Source organism: Aotus nancymaae, unplaced genomic scaffold, assembly GCF_030222135.1.
Source record: "Aotus nancymaae isolate 86718 unplaced genomic scaffold, 86718_ANA_hifiasm-v0.15.2.pri h1tg000029l, whole genome shotgun sequence".
In the NCBI taxonomy this organism is placed as follows: domain Eukaryota; kingdom Metazoa; phylum Chordata; class Mammalia; order Primates; family Aotidae; genus Aotus; species Aotus nancymaae.
In genome coordinates, this window is record NW_026988442.1 from 41797398 (window position 1) to 41816519 (window position 19122).

The 19122-nt window shown below is 48.4% G+C and overlaps 1 protein-coding gene across 3 annotated transcripts in view; it reads right to left on the reverse strand.

The window, feature by feature from the left end:
* Window positions 1-19122, reverse strand: part of DIDO1 (death inducer-obliterator 1) — a 59922-nt gene that overhangs the window by 19708 nt on the left and 21092 nt on the right. For all 3 annotated transcript variants that reach the window (XM_012440557.2, XM_012440558.2, XM_012440559.2), the window contains exons 2-6: window positions 16815-17009; window positions 13512-14349; window positions 12126-12447; window positions 9616-9828; window positions 8414-8627 (exon numbers count right to left, since the gene is read on the reverse strand). In XM_012440557.2, the coding sequence (XP_012295980.2) occupies window positions 8414-8627; window positions 9616-9828; window positions 12126-12447; window positions 13512-14347 (1585 nt within the window). In that variant the 5' untranslated portion in view covers window positions 14348-14349; window positions 16815-17009. The remainder of the gene's footprint in view (window positions 1-8413; window positions 8628-9615; window positions 9829-12125; window positions 12448-13511; window positions 14350-16814; window positions 17010-19122) is intronic.

Sequence of the window (19122 nt, forward strand, 5' to 3'; positions counted from 1 at the left end):
AGCCCGGTGGGTGGGGTTTACACATCTCATTTCATTACCCTTCCAGACCAGAGTTCACTGGAGGAGATGCCATTAACGAAAATACAGAAAGCTGGCATACACCTGCATCACGGGAAGCCCAGCCACACCGTTACATGAAGAGTGGGATGCAGAGAACACAGCCATGCTGTTACAGCAGGTTTCCATTTATAACCCTCGTGCTGTAATTCCATTCAGTGGTGAAGTATTAATCCAAACAAGGATTAGAATAATAGCTCAGACAGACATCAAAACCCCTCTACTTGCACAAAAAGCTTTCTATGCCAGTAGAGATCAATCCCGTGATAACCCTGTGAGCTCATCGGAGACCAAAGGCCCTCAAGCAGGGGAGCAGACAGCCTGCCGGTGGACAGGGCTCAACAGGGTGCGCCACATGATGGGGCAGGAATCCAACGAGTGGGACAAAGGAATGAAACGCCTGGGGAATAGGGGGGCCCTGTGAGGGCCCAGGACAGCAGGCTGTCTCAGCTCCATGGGCAAGTGCCTGGGAGCTACTTCAGGTGATCTGAGATGCCTCCCCGAGGGAAAGGCTTTTCCAGCCATCCCTGCAGCAGCAAGCCTCCGAAGCTCCCAGAGGCCTAAACAGGGGAATGTGACAGATGCTACCAGAAATGCTTGTTTAACTCAGGGATTAAAAATAAAAGAGCTCCTTTGCCATCATCTTATTGATGCTTTCAACAAATGAGGTAAGTCTGACAGCTCAGGAAAGAGCCCAGACTCTACAAATAAGGCCTGATTCAACAGCCTGCCCCAGCTTGGCCCTGCAGGCACTGCCAGCCTTGGCCACATTGGCAGAGGGCGCCAGCCCTCCCCAGCAGCCTCAGGGCTGCAAGTCTTCCCAACTTCCAAGATAAGTACAATTCCTTAAATTTTACAAAACTTGCACCAGTACTACATGGATCTAAAAAGCTGTTACTGTTAACAGATATCCATCCCAACTTTAAGGATTTTCATGTGTTCTTCCCTAACCATTTTAACGGTGATTAAGTAAAGGCGAATCCTGTATTTTCACCTTGGAGCCCTTCTAGCCTCACGGCCCCTGCCTAACCCTTGCCAGATGTGGACCAGGTTGCTTGGCAACACTGCCAGGCCCCGCCTCACTCACCCACAACTGCACCCCAAAACACTCAGTCCTGTGGGCACTGGATCTTAAAATGCACATTAAAGCGATGGCAATGTTTAACAGGATAGGAACAAAGGTGTCAGATAGTTTTTGTGTCTAGGAAACTCTGCTTTTAATTCTGCATGTACTGTTTTCTCAGATTGTTTATACGCCCAAGGAGTCACTACCTCAGAGATTGAAAATCTATTTTTAACGACTCAGTTTAATTGTCAGACTTAGCCAACAAGGTCTGCAGCACCTAACCCACAGGGCCGCTATAGGTTAGTCAGGTCAAATAGTGGAGGCCCCTTTTCTTGGGGTGAGCAACACGGGGGTGGGAATGGAATGAACAGGCACAGCAGGGCACAGAGGGAGGAGGCTAACACCAGCCAGGCACCAGGAACCAAACTCTGATCTCTAGAGGCAGCAAACAGACACCTGCCAGGAAGCCAACTATTATGATTCAAACTGAAACCTCAAACCAGTTCAGTGAGTGCACTAGAAACTGTGGAGTGTTTTAATTTCACATTTAAAGAACTCTAAAAAGCTGGCTTAAGGCATTTCCAGAAACCTTAACAAAATGCCTTGGAAGTACCACACAGGACGCCTGTGCTGTGACCTGAAGGAGACCTTCAGTGATGTTTAACACTCAACTTGTTTCGAGTTGGGGTTGCAAGCTAACTTCAAAAACACCAACTCCACATCTCCAGATCAAAGTGTGAGAATGAGACGGCCACGGCCACGGCCACGCTCAGGACTTCTGCTGGTGTATCTGGAGTCGTCTCCCTCACTTAGTTTTAAAAAACCCAAGCTGAGAGATGATTTTTAGGGCATCCCAAGACATGCAACTAAACCCACCCATTACCCAAGAGTGGGACAGCAGATGAATGTAATTTATTTTAAAAGGAGATGGCTTTCACTAACCATTGCTACTTTAGAAAATTAACTGCTCCCTAGTTTCTGGAGGCAACCTTTGTCATCCCTCATCTGTGCTTCAAAGAGCAGGGAACTGAGCAGCGTCAGGAGAGTGAATGGCAGCCGTGCCCCGCAACACACAGCAAGCCCCCTTCCTGCTCTGAAGGGAAATGCTCCATCCAGCAACTGCTCCGGGGACCGGCACACATCCATTCCACTCCAGGTGGACGGCATGGCATGTGCTCAACTCAGGTCAGCTGCTACTGAAATGGTGGCAGAAACTCACTTTTTAGTAGAGTTAAAATTGAATTTGCAAGTTCATCGAAAGTCACTTTGAACTATTGTTGTGTATGACTTTAGAAAAGGGCAAGCAGTAAAAAACCCACTGCAGAAACAACACTGCCTGTCAGGGCGCAAGCCTCCCCTACATGCTGCTGGGTTCCTGGTGGCAGCAGTGGTGGTGACCTGGTCACCCCGCGCAGCGCTGCTGCCTGAGCTCCAGGGCTTCCCTGCCTCTCCCAACACCTCTCTCTCTGCCCCTTGGCCGCAGCAGTCTCCTCTAGCTTCCACATTCTGGGGGCCTGCCCAGGCCACTGCCCCCGACGAAGCTGTTGCTGCCAGGCGTGGGTTTCAGCCAACTGTAGAACGAAGCAGGTCGTCGTCGTGCACACGGATCAGCGGCACACTCTAATTGGCCAATTTCCCCCAAAGCAGGAGTAAGGCAGGCTTAGGTGCTACAGCGCCACTGGCCACTGGGTGGCACCAGGACACCTCCCGAGCAGAGATCGGGAGGAGAAAATCAGGTCCCACTGGAGGATGGTGCTCCTCCGCTCCCTCTGTGTAGAACCCGTGCAATTGCCCCAGTGGAAGTTTTAGCAGGACGGGGATTAAAATACGGGGCAAGAGACCAAGTCTGCATAGTTCTGGCCTGTCCAGAGGCCCACGTCTAGTGACCTTATTTGCTGGACGGCTCCTCACAGGTAAAGGAATTGGTTATAAAAACAACTTAAAGAACCACCACCACTTGCCCTTGCATAGGCATTGACAATGAACTGGCCTGCCCTGTCCCGGTATGGCTGGCTGGTTCAGGAAAGCTGCAGCAGCAGACCTCCACTGTGTCCTGAATCCTGCCTGTCACTGCCAGCTACAGCTCTAAGGGCCGTTTCTATGCTGTGCACCTGGAAACAGACTCAGGAGACAGTGAAGGATCTGTGGAAGTAAATTCTGTTCACTGTGACATATACCCAGCCCCCAGTGAGGCATGTGTACAGTGCAGCTTCCCACTTCACCCGTTTCTTCACCATCAAGATTTCCCCTGGTGTGAATGATCAAGGTGACAGCAGCAAAAGAAAATGTACTGCCTTTGCTCCTCTCGACATGCTGAAATGTGTTCAAATAAATTAGCCTTAGTAAGTACAGTACGTTACTGGTTTGCTTCCATGTTGGGGGAAACGATGGTTACTTCCCAAATAAACAGGCACAGACCACCTCCCAGGTATTCCTCAGAGGAGACCATCACTGCAGCCGGGACGCCCTCACAGGGTCCACAGCTAGGCTGCCATGTTTTGGAATACTCAAAGCTTTCCTTGGTTAGTTTTCTTACTAATATCTACTATATGAGTGCCTTCCATCTTACTGGAGAGGTGTGTGATTCTCCTTAAGAAACTTGAAAAAAAGTAATTTGCCTACACCTGGAGGCAAATTACCCTTCCTTGGCTTACTGGCCTCACACAGCATTTTAACAATTAAAACCCGATTCATGTTGGGATGAGAATATACAAAGAACTGGCCGACTTCAACGAGAACCACAACAATAAAACATGCTGAGGGCCACGTGGAGACGGACGTTCCACTCAAGTGCAATTTTAGTTATGCCCAGCTGCGCATGGTGTGCCTGGCTGCAAAACCCATTTGGGAGCACAGCCGCTGCTCTTCAGATCTCCCACACCAGTAATTTAACCCTGATTCATCTAAACTGTGTACTACTGAAATCAACATGTTAGGGGCACATTAAATTAGTCCACAACCCTCCCTTGAAATCCCTCCAGTCCCAAAGGGCCACATTCAGTATGACAGCCCCCAGCTGACAGCACTGTGAGGGTCACAGCTGAGTATGCAGCCAGTTACCTGATGATCTTCTTGCCGAACTCTTCCAGGTTTGTGGCAAATCAAAGTTGCCACAACCTTCATTTAAATAAGTAGCAAAAATTCTTGTCCATCTTCTAAGCTACTTCTCTTAACTTTTAGAAGCTAAGAACATAACTATGTGTATGTTGATGCGTTAACAAGAAAACCCTGAGGATTACTTTACAAGTTTATACAAATCTACCTTAAACTTGTGTACCACACTGGAGGAATTGCAGCAGGCGTCTTCAGAGGTGACCTCTGCACTCGTGACACCGACAATGCCAGAGGGGCTTTCCTGAGTATCCATCTGTGACTATTACAGCAGATCCATAGCTTCAAAAGGTTCTATGAAGGTCACTGAAGAGGTGGTGAATTCAGTGGGACTGATCCTGCTGGAAACTTCCATCCCTGCGCCCCGCCTCCCCGCAAGTGGCTGAAGCATAGCACAAAGTGGGCAGTGGAGGGACGGATGGAGGGCGGCACAGCAGGGAGCTGGCTCGGGCTTCACCGTGCAGGCTCAGGGTCACGGAGATGTGAAACCTTTCCCTCACATCATTTTCTCAATGGCAGGCTGCTTTTTTAAGTTTGTAAAAAGTAAAACACTTAAAAATGCCAAAAGAATGTCATTATTGACAACCAAGAAACTTCGTTATGTGGATAACATAAAAGCAGTTGTCAAGCTATACCCTTTCTCAGTACAGATTCTGACTTTCCCTCTAAACGGGAGGAAGAGATTGGTGGAGATGGAGTCTCATGACTCCCAGCCTCATTTCACTGCTGCGGACAACTCTGGAGGAGACACATCAAAAGAGCTCAAGCGACCAGTGAAAGAAGCCACTCTTCTCTCCTGGCTTGTAACTCCTGCAAAACACTCAGGTTCTACAGCCCCCCGCTCCGCCCATGTATTTTTTATTATTGAAAACTGAAACTGGATCCTCTGAGGATTTCAGTGAAACGTGCTTCTGGAGCCCACACCATGAGTTCTCCTCGTGAACGGTGTTCTCCGTCCCTCTCACGCCACCAGGGCCTTCTCTGTGGCAGCACGTGGGAACAAGAGGCGTGCTTCCACCTGGCGCCATGCTTAACACAGCGTCTGGATTTGGGTTTACAAACTGGCAAGGTTTTCCACTTTAATTCCAACAGCTAGATGAACTGTAGAATCTGCTTTCCAGTCAAAATCTGTTCAGATCCTCAGTGTTTGGGTCACTTTATGAGCCATTTAGGGAGTCCAGAACACTAGGAACTGCACCTACAAACCAGAACTCCACTGCAAAGGTCTAGTCAGTCAGGTATAACTAAAAAACAAGTTTCCAACTGACTTCATGCCTGGACAGTAACGGGAGGTGAACTCACAGTGGGAATAGAGAGAAAAAATGGAAGAACAATGTATAAAAACACAACATCATGATCCTCGAGAGAAGTATGTGCCAAATGTTTCCATAAGCTAAAGAAATTGTATACATAAGAAACAATTTTTAAAAACAAACGGGAGGAACAGGTGAGGCTGTGAAGCACCTACGATACCTTGGCAGGGCGCAGCCTCCCCCCACCCCGCAGTGGCACAGCATCTGTGCACAGGAACCCCAGGCAACGAGTGCCGCCGGAAGGACAGGAAGGGGCCAGGGGCACCCTGGGGAGCAGCAGTGGCAGCTCCACCCCGTGGGTCTTCTGACGGCAGGCGAGGTGAGGCAAGTGTGGAGCACAGGATAGACCCACACCAGCCTCACTTCCAATCTCACCCACTACAGGGAAGGAGAGCTCTGTGGCCAGCCAGGGAGGCAGAGCCGGGGCCTCAAAGGCATGCAGCAGTGACAGGCTGCTGAGCCCGCAGAAGTGCAGAGGTGTTTAGGGGAGAGACAGAGACGTGGTAGCTGCTCTTACCAATGCCCCTTAACTCTGCTCCGATCAATCACCTTTTGGGAAGATGACCTTTCTGGGGTAACAAAACAGAAGCTACCAGCTCAAAAGTGGGTCCCCCATTCACGTCCTGTATAAATTCTGAAAACCTACCAATTTTAACTTGAGGTGATGTGCTGGGAAGGCTAACAGGCATTAACTTCCCCCACTTCCTGCCCCTAGGGCAAATCAGCTTCCCAGAGCAACTGGTGTGTAGCAAAGAAGGGAAGAGGGAGAGAAGGTCAGAGGACCCAGCTATGCGCAAAGCACCAGCCTCCTTGTGGAACTCTCCCTGCTCACAGTGAAGGAGGCAGGCAGGAAGCAATAACCCAGGGCTAAGAGCCCCTCATCTCCCCATCTTCCCACCAATGCTCCTCCCGAAATGTACAGCAATGTACATGGACTTCTGCAACTCCAAATAACCAGGGCTAAGAGCCCCTCATCTCCCCATCTTCCCACCAATGCTCCTCCCTGAAATGTACAGCAATGTACATGGACTTCTGCAGCTCCACGTGTGGGGTCTCCTCGGCAGCTTTTCAATTTTGTTTGACACAGATGGAAATTAACCAAACTGAAATTATCACCCACTTACGTGAACTGAGGTTATAACCCCACTTTTTCTTTTCTTGACTGTTATGTGCCTATAACCAACGTAGGGCTAAATTTTAGCACAGCATTAAAAACTCCTCCCTCTGCATTCACAAGGTGGGTGACACTTACTTTAAGTCCATTAGCTCTGTAGAATTGCTCTATTGGAGAGGTACTAGAATCTGATGAACACTGGAGACATTATTTGCCAGCATAAAATTCTCAGCTCAAAGCAACGTAAGGTGTCTCAAGATTCGTGAGAGTTACCAAGTTCAATGTATCTGCAGCTCAATTTCTTAGGTACAGGCTGTTTACACGATCAAAATGAATGACATCATTTTCTTCTCTCACTACACTACTCATACTCCAGAACTGCATATTTTTGGCCAGGTACAGTGGCTCACGTCTGCAATTCCAGCACTCTGGGAAGCCAAGGCGGGTGGATCACATGAGGCCAGGAGTTCGAGACCAGCCTGACCAACATGGTGAAACCCCGTCTCCACTAGAAATATAAAAATTAGCCAGGCATGGTGGCAAGGAGCCTATAATCCCAGCTGCTTGGGAGGCTGAGGCAGGAGAATCATTTGAACCTGGAGGTGGAGGTCGCAGTGAGCCGAGATCATGCCACTGTGCTCCAGCCTAGGCAACAAAGCAAGACTATCTAAAAAAAAAAATGTATTTTTTAAACCACAGCAGACCTAGCATAGCACAGACCTGCCCGCCGGCTAAGCGCCCCCATTTAGGGAATCTGCAGCACTCCTCCATCATCTTTGAATCGATGACTATTTAACCTTTTGGTGCTTTTTTGAAAAAAGCACAAAATGAACTGTAGACAGAAGGTATTAAAGACTAAATTGAAAACCGTTTTATAGCAGAAAACTGAGAAACAAGAAAACATTCATGTTGCACCACAGAATCTGAGGTTTCAAAGATCTGTTTGAAATATCTTCATTTCATTAATTTGAAATTTGGAGCAGGGTATGATCTTAACCGTCTAAACATTCAAGAGAGGAAGGTAAGAAAGCCAGTCACATGTAGAATACCAAGTCCAAGCCACGCATCCTGAAGTCAGGATGGTGTTCTAGGTGTGAACTCACTTACCGTGAGGACTACGAAGCAGGAGCACATGGCCTTCAGAGTTTGAATGTGTGTTTATGCGGGTATGTAGCATGTGAATTGGACATTAAAAAAAAAATCCCCCATCTGCCTAGTCAAAAAATAAATGTAACATCTGAAAATCATAGGTAAGTTGAGCATCAGACGCAACACTAACTTTCAGATTCCCACAACATAAAGAAGTGATGCTTTCATGTGCTGAACGTGGATAATGTGGAAAAACTGCAGTGTACACAGGGCTGTCATTGAACAGCTGATGTGGGGACAGGAGGAACGTGGAGTGCCAGGCAGTGTGGCTATGCAATCAGACTCGGATGAAGACAATACAAATACTTACCAGAGCCTGACAGTGAAAACAGAGATTAAACAATCAATTATTAAGGTGAAACGTTCACCAGTGAGGTTTGTACAGCTTTGGAAAACAGTGACAAGAAGTCTCAACAGACCAGGGTGGACACGGGGCAGCAGGAGGCATCCTGGACCTGGGCTCTGCTTCCCGCTGATGGTGCAGCCGGTGTCTGTGATCAGCTTAACACACAGCTGCAACTCCCAGGCCTGGGCAGGCCCAGGGGATGGCTATCCAGAAAGAATGAGAGGGGTCCAGGAGGCCAACCCCTAGGTGATACATACATTTATACAACAGTGATGGCGAGGGAGCAGCAGTCTTTTCTGGCTTGACTGCATTGTAATTGTGATCACTCGCCCACGACGGCGTGCTGCTTTCACAAGCCGCTTCTTTCCCGAGTGCTTCGCTCCGAGCGGGAGCCACCACTGCCTTCTTCACGGTGGTCTCTTTTTTTTCTGGAGCTGGTCTCTTGTGCACAGAAGAGATTTTAATGCCTGCCTGGATAATCATTAAAACCCCAAATCATTAAGAAGGTAAGAGATGACACCGGCACTTCATTTCACTGCGTGATGAAGGTAGGGACCCAGTGTCTTCTTGGGGCCATCAAGCCCGTGCACCCACCCTGTGCCTGCCTCGCAGAAGCTCAACACACTTGGAGATGGATCCAGTGGGCCCACAGTGCCCCCTGCAAAACTGAGGACTTCAACCACCTGAGCTACACGAGGGGCACCTGGCACGGAGTCACCTGCGACCCTGATGAAGTGCCAGGTTGCTAAGATGACAGGAGCAGCAGTCACTGGAGGGCGGCAAACCAGGCCAAAAAAGAGGAAAGACCTACGCGCGGGCTGTGCCCAACCCCAAGGGTTCAAAAGGATCAGCCTTAAAAATTAAGTCATCCAAAGGCTAATCATTTGAAAACAATCAAGGCAACTCCCCAAACAGTGCTAGCTATCCTTTGCTGGTCACAAACATAACAAGGGCAGTGACAAGCCACGGCCACCTGAGACCCAGAAGGGGCCTTCAAGTCTCAGACAAGAGGTGATGATTTCTAAGCACCCTGGATTCTTTCCAAGTCCCATGGAATGCAAACATGAGACAATTCTGAGCTGGGTCTTCAATGAAGCACACCACACAGCCCTGCCCAGAACCCACCTCCCACTCCTGCCGGCCTGAATCTACGTTTTACAAATGCCATCGGGTGGTTACGAACTCTTCTCACAAGACAGTAGGGTGTGTCCTCAAGTCTTACGCCCCGTGCAGTGCCCCTGTCAGCATCTGCTTTACTGCACTTACATTAATGAGCCCCTCAGCTAATGGGCAGAAAAGGGAAAACTGGTGGGAAGGTGGAATACGGAGGTCAAGGCGACGCCACTTGTGCTCCACCCACACCAGCCACTCCCACGTTCTAGAAACCAGAGGGTCCGAGACAAACCCTCTTGCATGCCTGTGCATCCACTGCTTGGATGGCTGGTCTTGGTCAACTCACCTGAACGCTACACTTCGGGAGACTGGGCTTTTCTGCCTTCATCTTCATCTTTTCTTTGGGTTTTGGCTTCTGATCTTTACCTGAGCTAAGGAACTTCATTGTGGCCGCGGCGTGTTTGAGGATACAGTCATTACTGCAGTACACAGAGTCTGGCTGCGCCACGTGACAGCACCCGGGGCCGATACATTTCGAAGCACCAGGCGCCTCTATCACCTGCAGAATAGAACAGATGACTTCAAATAATATACTTGCCAATTTTTAGCAGTTAAGTGTTTTGTAAAATCACCATTTATAGTAGCATGGCCACCGTTTTAAAATAAGATACTGACAGTATTTTTAATATGAACAAACATTTATTTTGTGCATTCCAGCTATGAGAATCCCCTCGAGCCAGGTAAGGTATTCACATTGTCACTGCCCTCCATGGCCTGCGGCTGCCGCCCCGCGCTCTGTGCACCCTCCCGAGGGCAGGTGGGACCCATGGGACCTCACATCCACTAGAGGACACACATGCATTTTGCAGATGTAATTAAGGCCCTAACTGGAATGACTGCAAGTCAAATGGGTCCAACTTAAATCAGATAAAAACCCTTAAAAGAAGGACTGGGTCTTCGTGAAGAGAGAAGACTTCATAGGTGGTCTTGAAGTAAGCTACCCTGTTTTGAGAGGGTTTCCTGTGGCTAGGATCTGAGGGCAAGGCTGCCAAGTAAAATACAGGATGCCAATGCAATCTGAAAGTCTGATAAACAATGAATACTTTTATCACATAAGTATGCCCCCCAAATTGTATGAGACATACCGTTTTTTTGTCTGAGACAGGTCTCGCTCTGTTGCCCAGGCCGGAGGGCAGTGGCACAAGCACAGCTCACTGCAGCCTTGATGTCCTGGGTTCAAGTGATCCTCCCACCTCAGCCTCCCTGGTAACTGGGACTACAGGCACGTACCATCACACCTAGCTAATGACTTTTTGTAGAGATGGGGTTTCATTATGTTGCCCAGGCTGGTCTCGAACTCTTGGCCTCAAGTGATACTCCTGCCTCGCCTTCTCAAAGTGCTGGGATTACAGGTGTGAGTCACAGCACCCAGCCAGACACACGTACACAGTAAAAAAAAGTGTGAGGGCTTCTGGAAGGGAATCCCCCGCCAAGCCTCTCTTGAGACCACAGCCCCTGCTACACCGTGACTACAGTTTTGTAAGGCCTGAGCAGCAGGCCCAGGCTTCCCATGGAAATGGAGGCAGAAACGTGTGCTCCTTCAAGCCAGGATTGCGGGAACTCATCGTGCAGCCAGAGGAAACTCATGCACCACAAGCAGCGCGGCTGCTGTTTACGAAGTCTGTCTCAGTGATCAGGCCGGCACACACAAACACGCATCTCACACATAATTAAGCAAAACTTCATTTCTCAAATTAAATACTTAATCGGTTTTCCTCCCCAGAATTTAAGTTTTACTTAGAATACAATTTAGGTTTGTATAGGGTTATGTCAAGCACATTGACAATTAAAAACAAATGCCAGGCGCGGTGCTGCGTGCTTGCCGTCCCAGCTAGGTGGGAGGATCACTCAAGCCCAGGAGATGGAGGCTGTGGTGAGCCAAGACTGCGCCACTGAACTCCAGCCTGGGCAACAGAGCAAAGTGCCAGCTGCAAAAAAAAAAAACAAAGTAAATGAATTAAAAAAAAAAAAAGACATAAAATCAATGACTATTCTCATTAATTCACATTTCCATTAATCTCTGAATGGCTAAATGTGGTCCTGACCGTGGACCACGTGGAGCATGTGCCTGCAGCCCATCTCAATGCCTCCAGGGCATGTCCCCATGTGCATGGCCCAGCTGTCAGACATCCTCACGCTGCAGCTAACACAGTGCAAAACAGTGCAAGAGTGCAAGGCAGAGATGCTTCTAGACACAGCAACTCCAATACCTGCCAGAGGGCAGGCAGCTTCTAGACACAGGGTGAGGGTAGGCCTGGGACCCAGGAAGGTGCAGAGTGAAAACACAGCAAGTCACACATACCCTGTGGGGACTGGAATGGAGACTCCCAACAGGAGACAGCAGCAGAAGCTGACAGTGTGCAGGAAATGTGATAAAAATCAGGGGGAGAGGACAATTAAGTCAACGCAGCTGCAAGACAGAGAAACCACACTCTCAACACAAGCACCCCAAGGAACACGCAGCAGAACCACGAGGCGGCTGGAGACCGCAGGTGACACAGGAGCACCGCCACTCCCAGCGCTCAAAGAATTCCACTGGTGCGCACAGAACAAGTGAGCAACGTCCAAATCCTCAAAGATGGGCTCATTTCCAACATTAAGTCATGAATAGTAGAGGAGGCAGGCAGGGTACTCATAAAAATAGAAAGGCCTCACCCAGGTGGAGTAAGGCAGGAACCCGGGAGAGGCACAGCCCGGCAAGGGCGCAGCACCGTCCTGGGAGGAATTCCTATCAAGCAAGACTAAAAACCCGTGAGGCCGACCCCTGAATGCTCGTCTCAGTGGACAGACACTTACAGGCTGGAAGATCTTGAGCTTCTTCTTGCCGCTTGGGTTTGCGGCTTTCTCGATCCTGCCCTTTATGCCCTGGTCCTCGCCACACTTCTGCTCTATCGTTCCTATGCTGGTACAGTCTGTGCCGTCAGCATCTCCAGCTCTGAATTTAGCTTCCTGCTGATCTGCGGTTTCGGAATTCGTCTCGTCCTGCACTTGCAGAATGGTGCAGTTTGGGCAGATATAGTCTTCCCCATTCCTTTCCAAAAGCCTCCCTCGAGCCTCAGAAATGCCCACACAATCGCCATGAAACCATTCTTCACATCGGTCACAGCAAATCATAAACCTGAAATTATAAAATAATGCTATTAGCAATGGGAAGTGAGTGACAAGCACTGACTTTTCAACATATTAGTAAGTCGAATGGTTTTAACGTTATGAAGAAATGCAACTATACAGAAAAGCAGAGAGTAAGAATGTCCACATGCCTCTCCCTTGATTTTAACATTCAACCAAAATTGCTTCACTTTTTTTTTTTTTTTTTTTTGAGACGGAGTTTCGCTCTTGTTACCCAGGCTGGAGTGCAATGGCGCGATCTCAGCTCACCGCAACCTCCGCCTCCTGGGTTCAGGCAATTCTCCTGCCTCAGCCTCCTGAGTAGCTGGGATTACAGGCACGCGCCACCATGCCCAGCTAATTTTTTGTATTAGTAGAGACGGGGTTTCACCATGTTGACCAGGATGGTCTTGATCTCTTGACCTCGTGATCCACCCGCCTCGGCCTCCCAAAGTGCTGGGATTACAGGCGTGAGCCACAGCGCCTGGCCTGTTTCACCTTTTTTAAAGAAAGAGGCACTTCAGGAGTGAATGGTAAGGCATTCTACCACAGACACCTCAGCATGACTGCAATTACGATGCCTTTATCCTGGCGGCAAGCCAACAGGCTGCCTTGCACCACCTGACGCCCAGTCCTGGCAGAGGCTGAGCTGCCCCAACGTCTGTACTAGGCCAGCTGCAGTCTGCACAGGGCCCTCTGCCAAGTCTCCCAAGGAGCAATCTAAAGATGCGGTCTCAGACAGACAGACCCCCGAGTGACAGACCCATTCTCCTCTGTGCTGTCTACACAGAGCCACTGGCTGGATGTGGCTCATGTGACCGGGGTGGGGAGCTATTGTTTCCTCACTTGACTGGAAACAGCCATGGTGGCTGGTGGCTACCAGAGTGGAGAGGTGGCTCGAGGCAGTCCTTAGCCACTCTACTTGTTTGATAATGACTTGTTCATCTTTTCCAACTTAACAAATTATTCATCCGGCCCAGCTTTGTAACCCTTTAAAATAAAAACAAATGGAAAATTGTTTTTATCTGTGGGATTTCTGTGGCCGCTGAGGCAGAGTGCCCACACATGACCTACCTGTTGTTGTGGGGCTGGCGGCAAATGCAATACAGGGCATTGGGGTCATAGCCCTCACATTCAGGCTTTGGTCTGCCCATGTCTGCAGGCTCCTCATCTTTGATGCCCTGAGCTGCCTTTCCCTCCAACTTAGTCTCTCTGTCGTCTTTCCCAGCCTGGGACGCAACCCCCTCATCATTCTCGGGCTCCTGCTTGCTGGGCAGGACGCCCTCCACAGCATCACTGGCCTCGGAGCCCACAGTTGCGGCGGGGCCCTCCTCCCGGCGCTTCTTCCGCAGGCGACTCTGGATCCCCTTCAGGGGCCTCTCAGTGGGCTCCTGTTCCCGCTTCCTGCGAAGGCGATTCTGAAGTTCTTTCAAGGTCAGGCCGTCGCTGTCACTGTCGGAGGTGTCATCCTCGTCATCCCCTCCTTTCGCCTTTTCGGAAGAGGCCTTGTCTGTCACAGCTGTGGAAGCTGACTGGGAGCCGCTTCTGATCTCAGAAGCGCTTTCCACGCTGCCCTCAGAGGCAGTCTCAGCGTCTGTGGCAGGACAGGACGTGGGCTCACCAGAATCCTCCAGGGAAACAGGTGTGTTCCTCCTGCCGCGGCGCCGCGCGATTGTCAGGAACTGCTCCACGCGCTCGGTGCGCTTCGGCTGCCTCCCACTGCGGCGCAGGGACAGGCCCAGCTGCTGCTGCGGGGGCGGTGGCTCCAGTGGGTCAGCCTCCATGTCCCCTGCTCCCTCTCGCTTGGCGATAGTGGTCCTTCGAAAACCCCATGTTTTCCTGAACTCTTTGCTGGTGGGTTTAATGGCCTTAGGCGCCTCCTCGTTGCTCGGGTCACCTCTGTCATCCATACCTGGCGGTAAAGCACAAGCATGTGGTGACCAACCGACCACGGAGCAAAAGACAATGCAGCCACCAATCAAGCACAGCACAGGCCACCTCCCTAAATGTCCCTTTATAAGCAACGTGCTTCCTATGGACGGTGGACCTCCACACAAAGCAAGCCCTTCTGACCACGTTTCCTCATGTGTGCTATGTGAGATGATTTCAGAGATCATTTTAATATAGTTCAACAACTAATGTTTAGACAAAAATACAGCGAGCGAATCAAATGTACAATTTCTTCATTTAACTGCTTAGGCCAAGGCTTCACAAGACAGGTAGTGGCGGCAAATTTGAAATAATGAACAGCACAGTGGTGAAGTGGTGTAAGGACGTCCCAGCTCAGGGGCGGCACAAGCTCCCCAGCACTCCCGCAGGCAGATGGGCTGCTCTGACCACAAGCGCAGTGAACAAGACGCTGTGCCAGGATGGGCGCGGCCTGCAGGAGGACTCAAGTCTGTTCTGGACTTTGTAAGAACGAGCTGCCCACTACCATGCTGAAAAGAGGATATGGAGAAGTTGAGCCCTGACTTTCAGCTCCTCAAGCAGGGGCTGGGGCCAGGAAGGGCACTCTAACTATCTGGAACCTTCCACACCAGCACCGCTGCCAAGTGAATGACCCTCACGGGCACCAAGGGAGAGACCTGCCCGACTCCTGACCCACAGATTGTGTGATAGGAAATAAACCTCGTTTTAGTCCACTGAGCTTTGGAGATATTGTTAGAAAATATGGTCAAGGTGATCACTTTAAGGTATATTCCTTTTCACTTTCATTCTAATACATTACTAAAGAATCTTATTTGTGGGCTGGGCGTGGTGGCTCACGCCTGTAATCCCAGCACTTTGGGAGGCCGAGGAGGGTGATCACCAGCTCAGGAGTTTGAGCCCAGCCTGGCCAACATGGTGAAACCTGTCTCTACTAAAAATACAAAAAATTAGCCGGGCGTGGTGGTGCGTGCCTGTAATCCCAGCTACTTGGGAGGCTGAGGCAGGAAAATCGCTTGAATCAGGGAGTCAGAGGTTGCAGTGACCCAAGCTCGCTCCACTGCACTCCAGTCTGGCGACAGAGCGAGCCTCTGTTTCAAAGAAAAAAAAAAAAAAATCAATTTTATTTGTGAAACTTACTCTTGTTGAAATGACATAATCTGAAAAAGATAGTATATACTTTGAGAATTCTCTTCCAAGCTGTCCAAGCTTCAGTTACATTTAAATGCTAATGATGACTGATTCTGTGTCATGCTGTCCTGGGGGAGGGCTGGTATGAAACGGAGTCTTACGAAGTACACAAGATGGAAAATTACCTGCGCCTGCGTTGTTCTTCCTGCTCCCCTCTAAACACTGCCGCTACTTCTCATTTTCCTGTTCAGCTGAAGATGCTGCCTGGCCGTGGCCTCCGTGCTCTGTGAACGTGGCCCACACGCTCCCACGTCATCACGCAGAAGCCTTGAGGGGGCCACATCACTTCTATGGTTACCGGAGGTGACCCCATTGTTAAAGGAAACAGCCAAACCTAATCAAGGTGCCAGGAGTGACTCCAAGTCAGAGCGCAAACTCTAGAGCTGCTGTGTGAGGTGGGCACTGGAGATGGGGCAGACAGAAAAGGGGGCTTCCTTTGCCAGCCAGGTGACCCCAAGCAGGACACAAGGAACTGCCCTCATCCAGGAGGCAATGCCGACCTCAAAAGTTGTGGGTAAAGCAGAGAATGCTGCTTATAAATACGTATGCTAGAGCAGTTACTACACCACATCAGTTAAAATTGTTTATTCATTCTCACTGGAAATTTTACATTTAGAAAGTTTTTCTGCTTGTGCAAGCCAAAATATTGCAGCAGATGTGACAGTCACCTCCAAAGAGGGTCATCAAGCCCTCATTTTCATGCAACACTTGGAGTTTCTACTAAAGATGTAGTTAGAGGGGCTGGCACCAGCCTTTTCCCAGAAGGGCATGAAGTTGTAGTGTCCCCTCCGCCTCTGGGGCCCATGAAACTCCAACGCAGCTGAAACTGAAAAGGGCTGGGGCCGCCACGCTGGCAGCTTTCTATGGGAAGAGCTCTACTTTACAAAACTGAGTTCACATTAAAGAGAGAATAGACTATTTGCATATGACCTATGCAAAACCTCTCAAACATTTAAATCACCTCCAGATTACATCATAGAAATAGCTGCTGTACTATACTGTTTTATACAATTTTTATTAAGTGTTCAATTATTATTTATTGTTTGCCCCCCAAATATTTCTATCTGCAGCTGCTTGAATCCACAAATGCAGAATCTGCTGCTATAGAGACTGGTCATACAAATGGCTGAGTGTATTTCAAATAAATACAAATACTACATTCTATCAGTTTTTTTTTTACAAATGCCACTTTAGAAACAGCAAATGCAGACTTATTAAGTTAAAATCTTGTCGCTACTGTCTAAAGTATTGATACCTTACCTGCTCCAACACTGAAAGCTTGACACTTCCCTGAAATCCTAAATACAAGAAAAACACCCTGGCAGATGAAACCTCCTGGTCCAAGCAGACAGCCAGGCTCACAACACCACTGTCGTCAGCCACTGTTCACAAGTAACAGGCTTCGTATTTTCAACAACTCAGATTATCTAGAGGCTGCTCCCATGGAGTAAGCTCCTAAAAGAAAATAAGAAAACATCTTACATTTTTTTAAGAAAATAAAGCATCAATAACAACTAAAAGGAGGCAGCAAACTTCCCAGGAAACCTGTTATTTGAGTTACACTGTGCGACCCACAAGGACAGCTCGGGGGTTGAAAATAATCGTCCTTAAGGACTTTTACTCAGGATGGCAGATGCTGCCAACACCCTCCGAGAGAAAGGGGTCAGGGCAGTGCAGGGAGGAGTGGAGTCCCAGGCTCGCCCCAGGGAGGCAGGCAGAGGCACGGCCAGACCAGGGCAGAGAGGAGTCGCCAGGCATCAGCTTCTCTTCATTTGGAGCTTACGTCTCAGATGGACCCCATTCAATAAAACCCAATACAAAACAGAGAAACAAGAACAAGAAGTGAAAAGGCTGAGCAACAAAAATTATATAAGAACGTAATTATTGCAAATTCTTAATACTGTAGCTGTATTATTTTAATTAAAAACCCAAGAAAAATTTTAGAAGGCTTTTTGACTTACTAAAATCAACAGGATACAGTTCACCGTATTTAAAACACACTTCCATATCCTCTTTCAAGTAGTCACATCAGAACACTCAATGGTCTGGTTTTTAGCTAGGTCCTTTGCCCCAGAGCCCACTTTCCCAAGCTGAGCTCCTGCTCTCACCTAGTCCTCAGCCTCAAGACCAACTGCCTTCCCTCTGTGGTTTCCCTGGCAACCCCAGAACAAAGGGACGAGCATTCCAACTCCTCTCCTTTTAAAGGGACAGTGACAGCTGGGCACAGTGCTTTGCATCTGTGATCCCAGCTGCTTGGGAGGACTGCTTGAGCCCAGCAGTTCTATGGGACAAGCCCAGGCAACATGGTGAGACCCTGTCTCTACAAGAAATAAAAATAAGATAGTGATCACTTAAGACTTCAGCATTCCCTCTGATAAGCCAAATGGCATCTTCATAGTCACCATCTCTTCAATGTGGCAAACCTAGCCTCAAAATCACTACTTCAAGAGTTCAGAAACTACTGCTCAGAAAACACTGGAAATAAACTTTGATATTTCACACACCGAGCATTTAATATATTTTCCTTTTCAAAGAGTTGGTGTCTTACTTTGCTGCCCAGGCTGGAGTGCAATGGCCCAATCATGGCTCACTACAGTCTCAAACTCCTGGGCTCAAGTGATCCTCCTGACTCAGACTTACGAGCAACTGCAACTACAGATGAGCGCCACTATGCACAGCTAATTTTTTAAAACATTTCTTTTAGAGACAGGGCCTCGCTATGTTGTCCAGGCTGGTCTTGAACTCTTAGCCTCAAGCAATCCTCCTGCCTTAGCCTCCAGAGTTGCTGAGATTATAGGCACGAGCCACTATGCCCAGCAACACCGAACATTTATAAAAGCAAAGAAATTAAGATGTTCTTAGGAATGAAAACCAATTTTCAAAAATTCAACTTATGTTAATCTACAAAGTAATCATGCTACTAGATTTGAATTCTGAGTAATCAGAAAAATGAAGCTATTTCTGTTAAGCGGAATGCGACGAAGGACGCACCTTCAGAAAAGATCAGAGCACTGTATATTTACAACACTGACTTTACAATGTCTTCAACACAGAAAATGTACTACGACATTTTAGTGAGCTTGTAAAATAAACACATATGCATATCAAGGCCCAAGCAAAAAAAGCTGTTTTAAGTTTCTACACAACTTTTTTGTGTGTAGAATTAGTGTGTAACTCTGCATACGGCACAGCACCAAACGGGGAACGTGCTCATGAAAATGCAACCACATTGTATCAGTCACAACCTTTCCCCAGAGGGAAAAATGCAGGTAACCTGGAAACTGGGTGAAACAGAAGGCACTGAATTTAATATCATCTTCTTTTTCTCAGCCGAAAACTGCTTCACTTCCTATTAATTAGGAGCTGAAGAGCAATCAATGATTTAAGCCTAGGATGCACAGACTTCCAAATCCTTCAACAGCTGCTCTCCAACCTTTTGATCTCAAGACACCCTTACTCTTAAAAGTTGAGAAAACCAAAGAGCTTTTGTTTATGTGGAATATATTGCTATTTGCAAATTCTAAATATGTATTAAAAATAAACTAATACATTAACCGTATCTTTAATG